This window comes from Euphorbia lathyris, chromosome 4 (genome assembly GCF_963576675.1).
Source record: "Euphorbia lathyris chromosome 4, ddEupLath1.1, whole genome shotgun sequence".
NCBI classification, from domain to species: domain Eukaryota; kingdom Viridiplantae; phylum Streptophyta; class Magnoliopsida; order Malpighiales; family Euphorbiaceae; genus Euphorbia; species Euphorbia lathyris.
In genome coordinates this window covers 67,303,254-67,323,594 of record NC_088913.1, presented here as the reverse complement: position 1 = coordinate 67,323,594, position 20,341 = coordinate 67,303,254, and the positions used below count along the sequence as shown (strand labels likewise).

Below are 20,341 nucleotides of genomic sequence, written 5' to 3'. Positions count from 1 at the left end.
TAAGCAAGTTAAAGAAGTTATAGGAACATTTTGAAAATTCAGAAGGCTGATCAAATTTCTTGAATAAGTTCAGGGGACGAACAATATGTTAAGCCTCAAATAAAAGATTATACGCTCAATCCACCAAAATCGGAATGATAAAAAAAACCTCGTGATATTTTTAAAGCCTTCAGTTGAGCACGCTGCACACGTCTGGTAACTATCAGTAGAATGTTCTAATTATGGTTCAATTTCAAGTTGCATACTTTTAGTTCTTCAACAATAATAAAATGTAAACATTTGCTCACTATAAAAGGGAATACAACACTAATGATAGGAAAGATAATCACAAAACGTATTACACATTGCAAAGTTATCCCAAAAATGGAAAAAAGACTCAACATTTCAGTAATAAATATTTGGTAGATTGAAATTGCTAAGGCTAAAAGACAAACATCTAATGACTCTGTGTATCTATCTACGAAGATGGATGAACGATTTTGATCATATGGACCTCAAAGACCATATAATATTGGGTAGTCACCGTTAGATTTAGACTTATTAGAATCATAGGACGGAGATTTAAAGCATTCTAAAGTTTAGATTTAATAAGCATAAATCTAACAGTGAATGTCATTAAGGACCATGTGAACACTACTATGATGATGGATGCCTGAAAATGTGTACCTTGAGAGTTTTAGTAGCGACCAACTCAAAAACACAAACATCTCTGTATTTCAAAGAATTATCCGTGAAAAATGCACGCCAACCACGGCCGAAAGAAGTTCGATTTCTCTTCCAAATCACATGCAATTTTGTTGGCCAACAATGTTTACTACCTTCAACCATCAGCTTTACAGTGTGCGAACACCCTACTGTATGCTCCAGCACAAATTTATTGGGTATATCCTGCAACGATAATGTTTAAACTTGAAAGAAATTTTTAAAAATTGTTAACACAAACATAAGTCCGGTTTAGTTTGCTGTTCGTAGTTACGAGCTACTATTGTTGTTACGAACTACTGTTGTTAGTTAGTTGTTTACTCTTGTTAATAACTAGTAGATATTAACTAATGTTCCTTCCAAAGTAGCAATCACCATACGATTACTTAACGTTAGATGAATCATCTCCCAATTAAAATTTCCTGAAGATAAATGTCCAAACTTTCCCCTATCGTTTTTGGGAAAGTAGTGCAATTTTACCCTTCTAAAGTTTTCAACCAAGATCAATTTTACCTTTGCATAACGAAAAAAGAAAAATATTATTTGACTCGTTATTTAATTGTTACATTGGACCTTTCAAACATCAATGGTATCTAAAACATTTATTTTGTTACTAACACAGTTACAACTAACCTATCAAAATGTCTATATTTAAGTCTGTCAAATACAAATTTATTACAAAAGAATTGGCTAAAATGTTTACTGTTATAAATAACCTTCCAAAATGCATAAAACTGTTTCAGTTTATCGACAAACTTATTTGAAAGATTCGATGTGACAATCGAATAACTGTCAAATTAGTACATTCAAACATTCTGTTAGATATAAATTTATTACAAAAGAATTGGCTAAAATGTTTACTGTTAAAAATAACCTTCCAAAATGCATGAAACTGTTTCAGTTTATCGACAAACTTATTTGAAAGATTCGATGTGACAATCGAATAACTGTCAAATTAGTACATTCAAACATTCTGTTAGATATAGGTAAAATTGATCTTGTTTGAAAATTCTAGCGGTAAAATTGCAGAATCTCGTATGTTAGGGGGTACATTTGCACTTCTCCAAAAATGAAATGGACAAATTTGGAGCTTATTCGAAGTTTTCAACGTACACAAGAACTCGAACTCGAAATCTTTAGTTTAAGCGATTTGAAGCTCTTAACCACTCAAGTCAATTTCAACTGGTCAATTAAGAGTTTTTCATTCTTAATCAAACACTTTTATGCACTAGGACTCAAAGTCAAGATCTCTAACTTAAGCTACCTAAAGCTCTTAACCAATCAAGTTAATCTTATTAAGAGTTTTTCAATCTTAATCAACACTTTTATTCACTACGGCTCAAACTCAAGACCTCTAGCTTAAGCGACTTGAGATTCTTAACCGCTTAAGTTAATCGTAATTGGTCAATGGAGAGTTTTTCAATCTTAATCAAACACTTTAATGCAGTCAGATTCAAAATCTCTAACTTATGCCACTTGAAACTTTTAACCACTCAAGCCATTTTTAATTGGTCAATTAAGAGTTTTTCAATCATAATCAAACACTTCTATTCAGTGGGACTCACACTCGAGACCTCCAGCTTAAGTTACTTGAGATTCTTAATCACTCAAGTCAATCTTAATTAGTCAATGAAGATTTTTTCAATCTTAATCAACAACAACAAAGCCTTAGTCCCGAAATGATTCGGGGATTAAGGCTTGGGGCTCTTAACCACTCAAGTCAATCATAATTGATCAATCAAAAGTTATTCAATCATAATCGAACACTTTTATTCACTACGACTCAAACTCGAAATGTCTAGGTTAAGCTACTTGAAGCAAAAAGGATTACAACCAAACCGACACTAAATCATATTATAATTTACAACATAACAACTCCTTACCAGTGCCTGTAATAGCCCCTTTTTTGACGGCAAAACAACCTTGAACCATGGGTTTGCTGAGCTGAACTTTTCAGCAGCTTCAAGAGATTGAGAAACTGTGCTACCATTGGACTCATTACATTTCCCTACAGTAAGTAAATCGATTAACAAGCCGATTAATTAAACAATAAAAACAGGCCAATTAAGCAAATAAAAATCAAACAGACCTTCAAATTCTATGTTTTTACTATCTGAATCTTCAATCTCTGTGGACCCATTCAATTGACTAGTGTTTAGTTCCAAATTGGGGATAAAATTAGGTTTCCTTGGATACTCGATCTCCAGAAGAGTGGTATCAAATATGAAAACATGAAAATTGGATTTGTCTTGATACTCGAATACTAACATATATGAATGTTTGAGGGAGTAATGCTCTGAAAATTCTTTCCAACCTTTTTGCAGCCAGGCTTCATAGTTTCCAGATTTTGACAACTCCATTTCCCATTTGGTTCCATCAGGAACAATAAGATTTATACAATTTGACAAACAATTTCCATATATTGCCACAAACTTTTTGGGAATAGCCTGCAAATGAAATTGAACAAATTTAGAAAGAGGAGACTGATTTAAAAGAGGAAAAAGATATATGTACTTACGAGCCTTCCTTCTCGGATGGTATCATGGAGAATGATCTTGAAAAACCTCGGATAATTGAAGCTAGGATCATCTGTCTTGAAATCAGAACCCATTGTTGACTAGATTCACGGCTTCCTTATTGTTTGAATTTGGAGTTTTAAATTGTGTGGAGACTCTACACAATTTCTATCGAATTGAAGTGAAAGATTTCAAGTACGGTTTAATGTCAAATGAATGTTCTGAGATTAATGTCCAATTCAGCAACATTCCGACGCCATGGGGCAACTCTCCGCCGTGCCGCCACCTTCTCACATGCGAGTCGAAAGCAGTAGAAGTATAAAAAGTGAGAAAACCTTATGTATAAGATAAGTAGGGATAAATTTGTACTTACATTCAATTTGATTTCTTACTTTAAAATCCGATATATGGACCTTGAATTTTGTATTTTTATTAACATAATGAACTCGTTACCATGGATTAAATCACTCTGATCTTCAAAAAGTTTATTTATGAGAGATAAATTGATTATTTAAAATAAGTTTTGAAAATAATGATTTGATTTTTTTTTTTTTAAATATCATTCTAATCAATTTTAATTAATTTTAATTATTCAATTTTTTTACTTTAAAATTATCATAATCCAATTACGGGGTGTTTGTTAGAAGGGATATAGGAGGTATGATAGAGATAAAAAAATACGAGATAAGTTATCCTGTGTTTGTTTGGGAGATAGAAGAGTGAGACGGATGAGGGATAAGCTTCTTATCCCTCAAATCCTATACCCAGGAGGGGGTGGTATAAGGAGGTGGGATAAGCTCCTGCGATTTTAATAGGATGGAAAAGTCCATCTTATCCCTCAAATTAATGTTATATAGTTTAAATAAGGTTAAAATAGTAAAATGTATTATTTTATCCTCATTCATATCTCACGTACCAAACATTGAATAATAATTCTCGACTATCATATTTTTATCCTTATCCCAACCATTTATCTTTATCTCTATCCTAACCTTTATCCTCATCTCTATCCCAATAGAATATCAAACGTAAATATTTTATAAATACAGTTATATTCTAAATATGAAGTAGTCTTTATAACTAATTCCTTTACTAAAAAGCCTTGTTGAGGTAATGAGTTAATCATTTATTGCATTAACCTAAAACTCATTACTTAGAGATAATAATGAGTTTTAGATCAATGAGATAAATGATTAATTTTCCTTTAATGAGAATTGTATATTAATAACTAATATATATAGAGTTTGAATTTAGAAAGTAGAGAATAAATTAACTAATAAGAAACTTATTGATAATTACAAATATTAAAGGTAATATTTTAGAGATAACTACAAGGTAATTAATTCTAACACCATAACAATCTGGTTTTGGTTACTGGAAGAAAAATTAGGGGCCAATTTGTTCTTATTACGATAAAGAATGACATATTGTGGATATCCACCAAATCTATACTATCCATAATAGCTGAAGCAGAGAGAAATGAGGAGAAGTGTTTTAGAGTCATTTTTGATGAGTTATCAACGTAATAAAAAATCAAAATTAAAAAGATTTAATTAATTAAAAATAACAGATTTATATTTATAATATATTAAATAATTACTAGCCCATTAATTAAAATAATAAAAGAAAGTAAGAGTTACAGGAAGATGAAAAAACACAAAGCAAAGGAAATCCAAAAGTCACAAATAAACTTCTATATGAAGTAGGATAGATGGTATTCCACCATTATATTCATTGGTCATGATAGATAGTATTATGTTTCTGAATGTAATTATTCGATTTTTTTCATATTTGTAGTTATTTTGTTCTTAATTGTGTTGTTGTTTTATTTTTATTAAACAATAGTTGTTATAGTTTCATCTTTCAGATCCATTTCTGTCGTTACCCAGGTTTTATATCTCTCGCTACATTATCCATATTTTTTTTATTTGTTCCAAACTGATATCTCCAATTGAAGAAATCCGATAGAAATAGAAGATTGATGGACAACTAAAATCGGGAAACATAGAGGTGTCAAAAATTACAAGAAATGTTTATGTATCTCAAGGTAATTATTCAATTTTTTTCATATATTGTAGTTTTTTGTTCTAAATTGTGTTGTTGTTTTATTTTTATTAAACAATAGTTGTTATAGTTTCATATTTCAGAGATGAAATTCCACTTGTGTCGTTACCCAAGTTCCATACATCTCGCTACCTTATCCATGTTTTCTTTTCTATTTGTCTTTTTTTTCAAAATGACAAAAATAAAGATTTTGTATATTTGTATTCTTTTTTAGTATATGTTGCTAGGTGTTATCGTTCCGATTGTTAACTCTAACTAAAATTTAGATTTTCGGCTTTATATGAACTCAATTGTTAGCTTTAATTGAAGCTGGATTGATTTTTCTAATTTGGAACCTGTTAAAATCCACTCATTTTTTTAGTTTGAGTTTATCTAACTGATATGGATTGTATTTTTTTATTTTTATGCATTTTGGTACAAATAGATATAAAGTTTCATACAATAGTTGTTCATTGAAGTTGGAGACATATTGAAGAAAATATTAAAGAGGTATTGAAATATTATACTTACAATGACGTTTATTTTAATTATAAATTATGTTATATCATCATCATTATTATTATTATTACTATTATCAAGAATTTTTTTTTTCTCAGTTCTCTAGACAAAGAGATTGTAAGCGTCTAATACACTTGATAAGATCTTTATTCTTGATACATTTGGATTATGTCAGATACGAATTCAAAATGAAGATAAATAAAAATAAATTTTGATGCTCAAAATCCTAAAAATGTACATTAATTATGGGATATTGAGATAATTGTTTTTGCAACATTGACTTATATAGTTTTTAACTATTATATTATGGTTTGTACAAAATTGTTAAAATTTCAAGAGTTTTTAACATATTAAAATGAACCATGATCATAGGACAAGTTGTTGGAAAATATTAATTAAAAATTATTATTATTTGAATCTCTTCAAATTCTCAATGTTGAGCATAATGATTCTAATTAATAAAATTAATTTCACATATTAATTATAAAACGTTTTTTTTTTGTACTGAGTGGTTACAATTGCGATTTAATTCTATTTAACTAATGGGCAAAAAATAAAATTTTTACTAATGGGCAAAAAATATTTCATTAAGAAAAAATAAAAATTTTAATTAATGGGCAAAAATATTTCCACTCTCCTCTTTATATGCTTATATCTTGACATTCTCTCTTATTTTCGAAAAAAACGAATCTTTTTTGTCCCTTCATTTTTGTTTTCTATTCTTCTGTTTGTTTTTCTTGCTTACGAAATTCAAGAATATATAATTATTAGAAAATATTAATAAAGTCAAATAAGTGATATCTACGAGCGTGGCTAATATTCTATACAGTGAAAGAATAAAGAACAAATTGATTGAATGTCTTGATGAGATATTACGAGATGAAAATAGGAGAAATCATCACATTAAGCTGATTCAATTGGATATATTGAGTTATTATAGCATAATGAATAATTGAATTCGAATACTTGGTGATCATGAAATTCCATCAAGCAAAATGATTATCATCAAGATGAATTTGTGACTAATTCTTATGAATTTTATTTTTTTATATGTAACATATTGAATTGATAAAGTTTCTTCATGTGCAATATTAGAAACGTATTGATTGTAATAGTTTATGAAATAATATATTGATGTTGCTTCCATTTTAACATAAATTGTAATTCTTTTGTATCGTAGATATAATATTTAATTTTAATTATAGTTTAATTCAATTTTGGTTTAACATAGATTGTAATTCTTTTGTATCATAGATATAATATTTAATTTTAATTATAGTTTAATTCAATATTTGGTTTTTTTTATCATATTCTAATATATTTCTTAATTAATCTCCTATTTTATTATTATTGTTTCACAGAATTTCAGTTATAAAAAAATATGAAAATATATTAAAATTACTAAAAAGTACAAATCGTTGAATTTTGTAAAAATAAATAAATCATTCACCTTTAATTAAAATTCTATAAAAAAAATTAATCAATTATTTTCAAAATTAATTTGATTTGATTTGAATTATCAATAAAAAATATATATTAATTTCAAATATACATAATATGAAAAAAAATTCATAGCATAATATAAAATTACTTAAAAAAATATATCAATTTATTTATTTATCTAAATTATATAAAAGTTTCATATCCCGTGCATCGCACAGGTTTTCGGCTAGTTATATTGAATAATTGTGAAAGCCTTAATTGAATAAAAAAAATTATTTCAATCAAACTCACATAACACACTATATTATTTCTTTTACATATACAATTCCACTCAATTATTTGCTGCTTCATTACCAAAAGCTCATTCTTATTTATACTCGAATATGTTGGTCACGCATTAAACAAAAAAACCCACAAGTTTTATTAGTTATATACAAAATATCAGTTACAAACAATTTTTAATGAGTGTCTTTTGTTCTCTAGCTCCAACTAGAAGATTCTTGACATCTTTTTTTTTGGTAAACAAGAAAAGAAAAGGACAAAACAAACCACAACTTAACTTGGGATCAGCCTGGGAAAGCTAACCCCGATCCTATCTTCAAGAAGAAGAGAGGAGAGAAAAGAAGGAGGACTAGAAAGAATGGTAACTCCCAGCATCCTTTCATGACCAGCAGCAGCCAGGCGGTCAGCAATTCGGTTTTGCTCTCTGTAAATATGCCTGAAATCAACATACTCAAAGACGGAGACAAGCCTCCTAATGGCTTTAATAAGGTTTTGGCTATTAAAACAAATAGCATGATTATCGGAGATCATATCAATGGCCTCCTTATTATCAGACTCCACAGAGAGCCTCTTGACACCCAGACTCTTGGCAAGCTTGATACCAGAGAGGATACCCCACAGCTCCGCCGAAAAGGACGAGCCCATCCCCAGGTTATGAGAAAAACCAGACAGCCAGGCTCCCCCTCCATCCCTCAAGACCCCTCCAGCCGCGATTCTCCCACTCATAAGACAGGAACCATCCGTATTAAGCTTAACCACCCATTCCTTAGGCCTAGTCCAACCGACAAGATGCACCTCTTTTTTCTGAGTAGCCCTGGCCAGGGAATCCCCTTTAAAACTATCAATAGCTGAAGAGAGCTTTTTCGAGAAAAACTCAGATAAGTTATGAACATACACCTCCCTTTTACCAAAGATTTCCTCATTCCTCCACTTCCAGATTTGGTGGCAAATAATAGCAAAGATAATATCCCCATGCTCCAAATTGGCCAGAAGCTTCCCACTCACCCCAGATCGGAACCAATCAGTCTCAGGATGGGCAAGGAAGGACGGAAGAATGTGAGGGGGAAGAACTTTCTTCCAAACCCCGATACTTTTAGAGCAATCCCTAAGAGCATGGCAAAAGGACTCAATATGGCCAGCACACCTACTACAAGCACTTGAGACCGCAAGATGCCTTCTGTGTATATCAGCATTGGTCAGCAATCTGTCCTTCACACCCAGCCAAAGGAAGCTCCTAATTCTATAAGGGATCTTCATAGCCCAAATGGATTTCCAAGAAATGGAGGGATGGACAGACCCATTACAGGAGAAGGCTTCAAAAGCAGACTTACAAGAATAAATACCATTATTGGAAAGAGCCCAACAATGCTTATCCTTGTCTTCCTCTTGAGTGCTTATCTTGACTCCCCTGATTTTAAGGAGAATATCCAGACTAAAGAAGGACTCAAACATAGACCACCTCCAGTCCCCATCAGCATCAACCACGTCAGCAATCCTCCAATTATGGATACTGGAAGGCGGGGGGAGCAACAAACTTCCATAAGAGGTCTATCCCCAATCCAGGAGTCGAACCAAAAGCTAATGGACTTACCATTCCCCACATCCAGACCAACGCCTGAGCAGAACTCGGCAAAGACAGCGCTAAGACCTTTCCAAGTAAATGAGCAATTAGATACTCTATCTTTCGGACCTCCAAAAATCTTATCCTTTCTGTATTTACCACAGAGCAATCGCACCCAAAGAGAAGAGGGGGACTGCCACATACGCCAGAGGAGCTTCATCAACAAGACTTTATTATTATCCTTAGCCTGTCTAATACCGAGACCACCCATAGTCTTCGGCTGGCACACCTCCTTCCAGGAAACCAGATGGATCTTCCTACCTTCTCCAGACTCTCCCCAAAGGAAGCGACGATTAATCTTGTCCAGGTCATTAAGAACCGGCTCGGGCAATTTACAGGCTTGCATGATATGGTTGGGAGCCGCACAATTGACAGATTGAACTAAGGTAAGGCGGCCAGCAAGGGAGAGAGAATTAGCTTTCCAACTCACACATAACCCATTAGTTCTATCCAGAATCTCTTTAAAGGAAGCTTTGGACACTCTATCACTGTGGAGCGGAACCCCCAAATACTTTCCCAAGGAGTGAGTAAGGGGAATACCAGACAAATCACTAAGCCTTTTGCAAACACTCCTGTCCATATTCTTAGAACAGAGCAAACGAGACTTATGGATGTTAATCTTCTGGCCCGAGGCAGCACAGAAATTATCAAGAATATTCATGATAACACCAATTTGCTCCTCATTCCCTTCCACAAAAAGCATTACATCATCTGCAAAAAACAAATGGGAAATAGGAGGGCAAAACTTATTAATAGACACAGGATGGAGAGAACCATTATCCACCGCTTCTTGAATAAGGAGGGCTAGCCTCTCCATAGCTATCACAAAGAGAAAAGGACTCATCGGATCACCTTGCCGAATACCCCTAGAAGGAGAGAACTCCTCCGATATATCCCCATTAATCATGACTTGAAAGACAGGAGAAGAGATACAATCTTCAATCAGCCTTCTCCAGTTCTCAGGAATGCCAACTCTATCTAAGTTATCCATAAGAAAGCTCCAATTTAAGCGATCATACGCTTTCTCCAAGTCCAGCTTAAGAGCCACAATTCCTTTCTTACCTTTCCTCACCTTCATGGAATGAACCATCTCCTGGGCGATAACCACATTATCCATCATTTGCCTGCCAGGGACAAAGCTACCCTGGTTTTGGCTAATAACCCCAGGAAGGATAATCCGGAGTCTATTGGCTATAATCTTAGTAACAGCTTTATAAATAACATTACAAAGACTGATAGGCCGCATTTGCAAAAAAGAAGAAGGTTTCTCAACTTTAGGGATCAGAACAAGGAGGATTTTATTAACCAGACTGATGTCAATGGAACCCCCAAACACCCCAAGGATAAAGTTGTAAACGCCATCCTTAACCGTATCCCAGTGTTTATGGTAAAAACTAGCAGGAATACCATCGATCCCAGGAGCTTTAGTAGCTCCAATACTAGAAAAGGCGAGATCAATCTCTTTAATGCTAATAGGTCGAAAAGCTTCTTTCCTAACCTCCTCCTCTAATCTTGGAAATGAAATCCCAAAATGAGCTCTACTCAAATCCACCTCATCAGCTTCAAAGAGATTTTTATAGAAATCGAGAGCAAGGCGGCGAATGATTTCCTCCTCATAAATCCAATCACCATTCGAGTCTTTGATGGCGTCAATTCTATTTCTCTTCCTCCTGATAATAGTAGAAAGATGGAAAAATCTAGTATTCCGGTCGCCATTCTTAATCCAAGCTTTTCTAGACTTCTGGAACCAGAGGAGCTCCTCCTGTCTGAGAACCGCTTCCAACTCATTCTGGAGGCCTCTAAGCTGACAGCTCAAACTGTGGTCGAATCGAACCTCCAAACAACGTTGAATCCCTTCCATCCTACTTAACAGTTTATTTTTCCTTCGGATAATATGGCCAAATATATTTTTATTCCATCTATCCACCTTCCTTTTGAACTCCTCCGCTGCCAGAAGAACATCAGAATGGGGTTGCCAATTATCTTTAACAAAGTTACCAAACCTAGGATGGGCATCCCAAGCAACGAGGTACCTAAAAGGTCTGTTCCCTTTCAGCTTATTACTCTTAACCATTCTAACCAGGATAGGACAGTGATCAGAGTGTCGGAAAGGAAGATTCAGCACATACAAATCAAGAAATCTGCAGAGAGCGGCCACATTCACATAAGCTTTATCCAATCTAACAAACACACTATTCCTTTTCCAAGTGAATTTATGCCCCGCGGCACCCAAATCAGACAGCCCACAAAGATCCATATTCTGCTTATGATTAAGGCACCGGTTAACATAATGATTACCCCCCCCCCCTTTTTGATCACTCATGAGGGCAATATCATTAAAGTCACCAGCAACAATCTAAGCATCCACCATACTAGTGCTGATAGTATACAAAAGCTCCCATAGACGTTTACGGTTAGAAAGAACCGGATCAGCATAAACAAAAGTCACATAGAAGGGGTTATTACCTGGATAACGAACCTTACTATAGATGCATTGTTTATCTAGATTAATAATATCAATTCTAATCCGATTTGGCTTCCAAAAAAGCCAAATCCCCCCAGCCCGACCAGTAGCCTCTGATCTGATACAACTCCAAGACTTAAATTTACTCACCACCTCATCAGCCTTGACACCACTAACCTTGGTTTCGAGAAGGGCAAAACAAGAGGGATTAAACTGCTTGATAAGATCGTTTACATGAATGCGGGTAGCCTTACTAGCCGCACCCCTAACATTCCAAACGCAAAAATCCATCAGAAAAGAGGAAACTGATCAAGACCCAAACCTTAAGCAAGGTATTTATTAGGGGCTCCTGAGAGCCTAGAGGAGGAACCCGCAGGTCCCCTCTTATCCCAAGATCTCGAAGAATTCTGGCTTTTCTTGGGGTTAACTTTAGGTTTCTTCAATTTCAACTTGTTAACACCCATAGCTTTCAAAGAAGGACAATCCACAGGGGATTTAGAATTATTGATTTTACTGGTTGTTACTCCACCTCTAGGACCAATGACTAGGGACTTTACTTTAGTAGTAGCATTAGGATCAAAAAGAGGATTGATAGAGTCACCCAGGACGGAGTCCTGCTCAGCAGATTCCAGGCTAGGCAAATTTAACTCCAAATGCTCATTAGATAAAGCATTATCCTGACTTTCATCAAAAGCCAGGGCTCCAAATCTCGACCCAGAACCGGAAGAAGAAGCAACCTCAGCACCAGTCCTGGAATCAGGGGGCCTAACCTTGATTTCAGGATTAATCTGCAAAGCGTGCAACTTCTTACTAATGTCAGAGCTTTGGTTACGAACAGAAGCAACCTGAGGCTTACGTCTCACTGTCCTTTTGGCCAGCATCCAAGGGCCAAAATTCTTTTCATCCATCTGAGGCTCAGCTCTACCTATGATAGGTTCCACCATCTCATCAACCGCCTTCCATTTCCTAGGGCATCCCTCAAGGGTATGACCAAACATGCCACATTCAAAACAAATATTGTGAATCCCTTCATATTCAATATGAAAAACTTTTTTTCGGATGTTGAATTTGGACAGAAGAGGCTTAGCCAGATCAATATCTATACAGACCCTGGCAAACTTGCCTCTCTCTGCCCCAACAGTGGTTTTATCAACATGGTGGACTTTCCCAACAAGACCACCAATTTTATTTAGGAATCTTTCATTATAATATTCTAAGGGAAGACCTGGGAATCTAACCCAGGTAAGGATCCTATTCACTGAACAGTCATGAGGATCAAAGTTTGGGACCCAAGGTCCCAAGGCCAACACATGATTGGATATAATATAAGGACCACCATTAACAATTCTATTATAATCCTCAGCCTTTGTGAATTTGACGACATAAAAGTCATTCTCCAGGTCAGTAATGGTGACCTTCCCTTTACCTGCCCATTGGGCCTGAATCCTCTGAGCAAAATATTTAAAGCTTATTCTTTTTCCAAGAACGGTGACAATTAAAGACAACTTCCATTTTGATCTTAGGACACATTTGTCTTCAGAGGACAGACGGATCATCGGACAAAGAGGGTCATCTTGCATCCCTTCTTCCTCAGTATCTGAGTCAGAAAACTCAACCTCAGAAACATCCACATCTTCCACCATAGGGTCCTCCTCAATCACACCTAAAACTTTGTCTCTCCAGGATGACTTCCCAGGACTAACCCTAACAGTAGTATTAACGCCAAAGGCCATCGAAATCTCCGACTTCCCTCCTTCTTTCCCAACCTCCCCAAAAACTAGATCAGAAACATTTGCGGACTGCGCGGCGTGCGCGGCCTGCACGGCCAGCTCGTCCTGCTCGGCCTGCGCGGCCAGCGCGTCCTGCTCGGCCTGCGTCGTCTGAACAGCAAGCGCGGCCTGTGCAGCATGCGCGGCAAACAGAACATGCGCAGACAAAGAGGCCAACTCCTTCTTCTTGGTCTCCGCAGCCAAAAATCGCCCCTGACCTTCAGTCACACCGCCAACATCTCCCGCCACCGCAGCTTGCCCTGCCTCTGGAATAATACCACCTCTTGACATCTAATACTTTTTTTTTGCTTTTTTTAGAAAATGCTTGTAATTTCATTAGATAAAAAATAAATAAGTACAACAAGTAAAATGTAAGGAGTAAAACCTCACATGATTACATACTAAAACAAATACAATATCCACGAAAGGATGAAAATGACTATAAAGAGCAAAAAGAACTCATAAAAGACACAAAAAACACAAAACTACAATATATTTCTCGTTAATCCAAATCAGTAGAAAGACATCTGCAATCCAAACTTCATCCTTTAGACCATTCCGAATATTCGGATCTGAATCCTTTTTTTTTGTTGTAACCACGTAGATTTATTGATCTACGGATAAGATAAATCATTTCCGTTCTTGCTAAATCCGAAAAAAGCATAAACGATAGAATAATAGAGAGCAGATACAATCAGACGGATAAAGAGTTCTGATGAAATATATGAACACTAACTAAAAAAGCAATAAAAAAAGTTACAAAAATCTAACCCGGTGTGAGGAGGAAGAAGGAAGATCCTTCGTCATCCTCAAAGTAGATCAACAAAATAGGAAGATTGATAGGAAAAAAGGAAAAAAGAAAGGAGAAAGAAATGAGTTTTTTTCGGTTTTGAACATCATTTCCTAGAAAGTTGTCTAGTTCCATAAGCCAAGGTTCAAAGCACATTAGTTACATATCCTATATATGCAGATATCTTCTGTGGAAAGTTATCATCAAATCGTATTTGTCTCGTTTCTAATTTTATTCATGGGGGATTGTTGGAAAATTTTAAATAAAATTATATATTAATTTAAATACCAACAAACACCTCATTTCATGAACAGTCATGTTCGTACGTGAACAGTCGTGTCTATCCGTGTACAGTCGTGTTTGTTCGTGAAAAAACATATCCTTTCGAATTCTATTTATATAGAATGAAATGTCAAATTCATAAGTTGTTGATAAAAGTATTCTGTGAATATTTATGTTCTCTATATGTTCATAATGTTCTTATTTTCCTACTCCGGTGCTAACGGGCATACACACGGTTTGAGTTCGCTTGTTGTTGTATCCTGGGAGACGATCGTCAATAGAGACAACATTTGTCTTAAGGAAACTGCTAATATAGGCCTCAGATTTGTCTAACTCTTTCCTTTTAATTTCTAGTTTTCTTGTTCATATATTTTTCTGTGTTCGATTTGTTTTTGGTTAATCACATCTAACATTCTTAAAACAGACGGTTTGTTTTCTTAAGAATCTAACATTCTTAATACAGACGTAATTATTTGTCCAACATTCTTAAGACAGATAAATTATTTTGTGATTGAAGAAAAAAAGATACAGAAAAAAAAAAGTAAGTATCCTATCATATTCTATAATTGCATAATTTCATTTGCTTCCATGGATGGTATTACTGGACGTAATAATTCTTGTATTTGAGTTTTTAAAATGCTATGGAAGTCAGATATATGTGATGTTTTAAGGTCGAATATATAATTCATTTGATGTTGGAAATATATAATATTCTTTGCCTTACTTTTAAGTATTGGAATTTGTAGTTATTTTGGAATTGCATTCAGAGAGTTCTTTCCAGTTTGGACCTTGCTTCCATCACTTTGGAATAATTTGGAAAAGAGGTAGATTAATTTTATTAATGATCGTTTGATATGTGTTGCTACATAATGAATCCGGTTTTAAAAATACGGTCACTTTATAGTAGGGGTGTGTATCGGTTCGGTTTAAGCCGCATACCAAACCGAACCGAGTGAATTCGGTTTTTTGGTTCGGCTTTTTTAACAATTCGGTTTGGCATCGGTTTTAATTTTAAGTGTATTTCGGTATTCGGGTCGGTTTGACAGAAAATGTAAAAATACCGAACTGCACCGAATTACACATATTTTACATTTATATATATATATATATATATATATATATATATATATATATATATATATTTAATTATACAAGTTTATTTTTTATTATTGTTGAGATAATAACTCAATATAGATATATTTTGGAAATATTTTAATTTTTGTTGTTGTTGAGGTAAATTTAATGAGAAAATATAGTGATTTTTATTTGTTATTTGTTATTTTTAACTTAATTCGGTTTGTTCGGTTTAAACCGAACCAAACCGCATATTTCGATTCGGTTTTAATTCGGTTTTACCTATTATTCGGTTCGATGTCGGTGTGAATTATTTTGATCATTTCGGTATTCGGTTTTTTCGATTTAGTTCGGTTTTGTATCGAAGCACACCCCTACTTCATAGGCTTTAGGCCTACTTGTATCAGTGGCAACGTGTAAGGCACACTAAAAGTCTAGAAAAATTCATCTGAGTAGTGATGTTATCTAGCTGAGTTAGACGTTGGTAGATGAACATTAGTTGCCTAGGTTTAATTTACAAAAATCACTAAAATGTAGAAATCAAATTCCTAAAAATAAGTATGTCACAATTATGGAATCGAAGAAAAATATCATATAAATTGGTGAATATGCGGTATAAAAAGCTTCTGAATGATGAACTCAGGTAGAAAAACTTCCGAATGATGAACTCGGGTAGAAAAGCTTCTGCGTGATAACACCATTAGTCAATTGATCTCAACGAGTGTCTTTCTAATTGATTTTGTAGAATCAAAGGATAACAGAGCAGATCCGCTAACTTAGAGGTTAAATCGAGATCAAATTGAAAAATCCTCGAAAGGAATGAGACTAAGGCCCATTAGAAGATGCATTATGTGAAGGAAAACCCTACCTAGTTGACCGGAGATCCCAAGATCTAGGTTCAAAGGGACAACCTAATTGCATAAACATTGTGCGTTCACTGTGGGGGTTAAACTCAAGTCCATTCCTAGATGTAAATAGTGACACAAGCGGGAAAAGGTTAATCTATATGCTTTTAATGATACATTGTTTCTAAGCAAATAAATCACTTATGTTAGAATGAAATGGGGTCGCTTCGATGGAGCCTAGTTCTCTTAAACTCTCGTAGAACCAGGCGATGTTCATGACCATAACGAACATAACCATGAGAACCATGAAAAGACATCGCGTCTATTACTTTCATAAGGGAAGGTTCAAGGCACATTAGCTACCTATCATATGCAGATATCTTCTGTAGAAAGTTATCACCAAATCGTATTTGTCTCGTTTCTAATTTTATTCATGTGGGGGATTGTTGGAAAATTTTGAATAAAATTATATATTAATTTAAATACCAACAAACACCTCCTTTCATGAACAGCCGTGTTCGTACATGAACAGTCGTGTCTGTCCGTGTACAGTCGTGTTCGTTCGTAAAAAAAAAATATCCTTTCGAGTTCTATTTATATAGAATGGAATGTCAAATTCATAAGTTGTTGATAAAAATATTTTGTGAATATTTATGCTCTATATTTGTTCATAATGTTCTTGTTTTTCTACTTCGGTGATAACGAGCCTACACATGGTTTGAGTTCGCATCGTCAATAGCGACGACATCTGTCTTAAGGAAACTGCTAATACAGATCTCAGATTTGTCTAACTCTTTCCTTTTAATTTCTAATTTTCTTGTTCATATGTTTTTTCTGTGTTCGATTTGTTTTTTGGTTAATCACATCTAACATTCTTGAGACAGACGGTTTGTTTTCTTAAGAATCTAACATTCTTAATACAGACGTAATTGTTTGTCCAACATGCATTCCCTTATCAAACACGATATGCTCATTATCCTTTTTGTTTCTTATGACGAGATTGTGTTTTCTCACCTCGTTGCGATTGCAACGCTGCTCCTTGTTAGTCACCCTCAACTTACGTCGCCTTGACATATTTTTGCAATATCTCTTCATTGAATGTTTTTGTCCCTCTAACTAATATAGATAAACCTTCCATAGCTTAGCCAATTCGCTTAAGCTCTTGATTAAAGGTTCTAGCAGCATCATCTCCTTAATATTTTCCTTATTGATGAATTTTTGTTGCTTGTAAGCTCATTGCTTATATTTTCTCGATGTAACAGCTCCATATTTAGTTATGTTCATGTTGGAAAATTTTGAATAAAATTATTTATTAATTTAAATACCAACAAACACCTCCTCTCATGAACAGTCATGTCTGTCGTGAACAGTCGTGTTCGTATGTAAACAGTCATGTCTGTCCGTGTACAGTCGTGTTAGTTCGTGAAAAGACATATCCTTTCGAGTTCTATTTATATAGAATGGATTGTCAAATTCACAGTTAGTTGAAAGTTTTTGAAAAATCTGCTGAAAAAACTCTCTGTCGGTTCACAATGTCTTGTTTTCCTACTCCGGTGATAACTAGGCTACACACGGTTTGAGTTCGCTTGCATAATCTGTTGTATCCTGGGAGACGATCGTCAATAGCGACGACATCTGTCTTAAGGAAACTGTTAATACGGTCCTCAGATTTGTCTAACTCCACTCTTTGGATTTTCTATTTACTGTTAATATATTTTTAAGACAGACGTAATCGTTTGTCCAACAGTTCATCACGTGCTCCACTTTCTCATATAGATGTTGTACCTTGGAAATCTCCATTGGCGTAGGCTTCATCCTCTCCTTGGGCTCTACCTTTTTTTATGAAAACATTTTACTTGTTACTAATGGTTTAGGCTGCATCTCTCCTTTGCATGGCAGCCTCTTACATAATGATTTGGGTATAAAGTCCACCTTCCCCTATGGTGGAATCTTCTCACACAACACTAGTTGCACATGTCCCACTTTTCTTCTTAGTGGCATTATCTTAGTTATTGCTTATTGTGGTAGCATTTCACACGAAACTAGAAACTCTTTTTGGGAAACTCCTTTGGCCATTTATTTCTTAGTAGACCCCTTGAATGGTTTCTCTTCCCCACCCAGATCTTCAATGATCTGTATAGAGTTTAGGAGCTGAAGACAACCCAGTTGTCTTATTGATTCCTCCTCCTCTTGCTGCCTAACATCAACTTCTTGCTTTTGCTTTTCATCTGTTTTTGGAGGATGGAACAAAATCATATGTCAGTGACTCTTGAATAGCACATGAAGCCAGAAAATCACATTCTTCTTCGCTTTATTCTTGAGAGTGTATGGATGTAACAATATTTCCTTCTTCTTTCTCATACCAACAATCTCGGGCATGCTTGCCTCTTTTGATACATACATAACATTGATTGTTCTTGCATCCATACGCATTCTCGTCCATTTCACCATGGTTGTAGTGAACTCCCCTTGTTTACAACTTCCTTCTTACAACCATTTCTTCCGTCCTTCTTGTTTGAATCTTCCACCATATCTCAATCTCGTGATTTTTGGTTCTTTGCTTTCTTTATTACTAAACAGAGCTTTATCTTCATTATTGAATGAGACTTTAGATATTTATTTATCTATAACCTCTTAATTAGCTAAGATTTTTGCTAATTTATTTAAATTTGGGTTGTTGCAACAAGCGTGTTAAATTCGGGACACAATAATTCTTCTTATTCTCGTTTCGTTAAATTTATTTTCAGGATTCGACTTTGAAATTTCTTTGCAACAAGTTTTAACTTTATTAAAATATTGACTCACTGTCGTGTCATTTTACGAGATCGATAATAACTCATCCTCAAGTTGTTGAAGCTTGGCATCATTTGTTCTTGCAAATAATTCGGTAAGAATGTCTCATGCTTTTTAGGGATGTTAACATCCTTGATCTACTAATGCAAAGCATCCTCCGCCGAAATTGATAAAGCCTACATAGTTTTACCACATTTGACCTTCCATTTTTTAAGGTCTTTTTGTTCTGTCGGAGGTCTTGTGTCATTCCCTCCAACAATCTCCTATAAATCTTGACCGAGCAGATAAAATTGCATACATTTACTCCAAATACTCTAATTATTATTATTGAGTTTTTCCATAGTGTTTACTAAGGTAGACATGTCAACCATGATAACTTGGTTATCTCCTTTAACAAACCAAGTATGTTTGGTTCCCGAACAATAATTTTTACAGTCTTGGACACCGCGCTAGAAATACCTCGCACCACCACTATCCGGATCACGAACTCCTAATACTCGATGCTTGTACTTGACTCTCACCGTCTGCTCTGAGACCACTTGTTGAATAATTACGAAGGACTTAATTGAATAAAAACAAAACTAAGTGAACCAAACTCACGTCAAGTGCTATATTATTTCTTTTAGGCCTAATACTCCTCTAGCCTCCTTAACTTCACCTATTAACTTGTCCAAATTGGTCATTTTACCCCTCTCCAACTCATCGAATGTTCTATTTGCCCCCCTTAACTCCATAAAAGTGGTATTTCTCACCCCCTTATGATCATATTTACCCCCATTAACTCCGTAAAAGTGGTATTTCTTACACCTTTATAGTGCAAAATTAATAGAACTTACTCAAATGAGTTTGAAAATATATTTTTTTAATATCAACTTTTTATTTTGTTTTAATTTGATAATTATATTGATCCTTCATGTGTTTATTACAATAATATTGTGTTACAATAATTAGATAATCAAAATGTAACTAGCCAAAAAAGTTAAAAATAGAAAGAATGAATAAAAGATACAAATAAAAAAAACATTAATATAAACAAGTTAAAGACATTATATGTAGAGATAAAGTACCAAAATAAGTCTATTGTTTTTGGGGAAGTATCAATTTAGGTTCTACGTACAAAATAGCACCAATATAGGTTTAACGTTTAAAAAACGGTATCAATTTAGGCTTCGATAACGGATTGTAAGGGGTGAGAAAT

At 34.6% G+C, this 20,341-nt stretch overlaps 1 protein-coding gene across 2 annotated transcripts; it reads right to left on the bottom strand.

Annotated features, from left to right (window-relative positions):
* Positions 1-289: 289 nt before the first annotated feature.
* Positions 290-3,552, bottom strand: LOC136226517 (B3 domain-containing transcription factor VRN1-like). Of its 2 annotated transcripts, none has more exons than XM_066015045.1 (4): positions 3,221-3,552; positions 3,017-3,149; positions 2,586-2,710; positions 290-888 (listed from the first exon to the last, which is right to left on the bottom strand). In XM_066015045.1, exons 1-4 carry the CDS (start codon positions 3,311-3,313, stop codon positions 637-639), a joined length of 603 nt encoding a protein of 200 aa, XP_065871117.1. In that variant the 5' UTR covers positions 3,314-3,552; the 3' UTR covers positions 290-636. The 2 variants fall into 2 exon arrangements, with proteins under 2 accessions (XP_065871117.1, XP_065871116.1); XM_066015044.1 differs by having other exon boundaries at positions 2,792-3,149; positions 3,221-3,549.
* Positions 3,553-20,341: the final 16,789 nt, after the last annotated feature.

What these genes read in the sequence shown, in the direction of transcription:
- LOC136226517 (XM_066015044.1), bottom strand. Translation starts at nt 3,313, where the DNA reads ATGGGTTCTGATTTCAAGACAGATGATCCTAGCTTCAATTATCCGAGG. An exon ending in CCATCCGAGAAGGAAGGCTC is followed by an intron (nt 3,150 to 3,220) that starts GTAAGTACATAT and finishes TTTCATTTGCAG; the next exon opens with GCTATTCCCAAAAAGTTTGT. An exon ending in TAAAAACATAGAATTTGAAG is followed by an intron (nt 2,711 to 2,791) that starts GTCTGTTTGATT and finishes TACTTACTGTAG; the next exon opens with GGAAATGTAATGAGTCCAAT.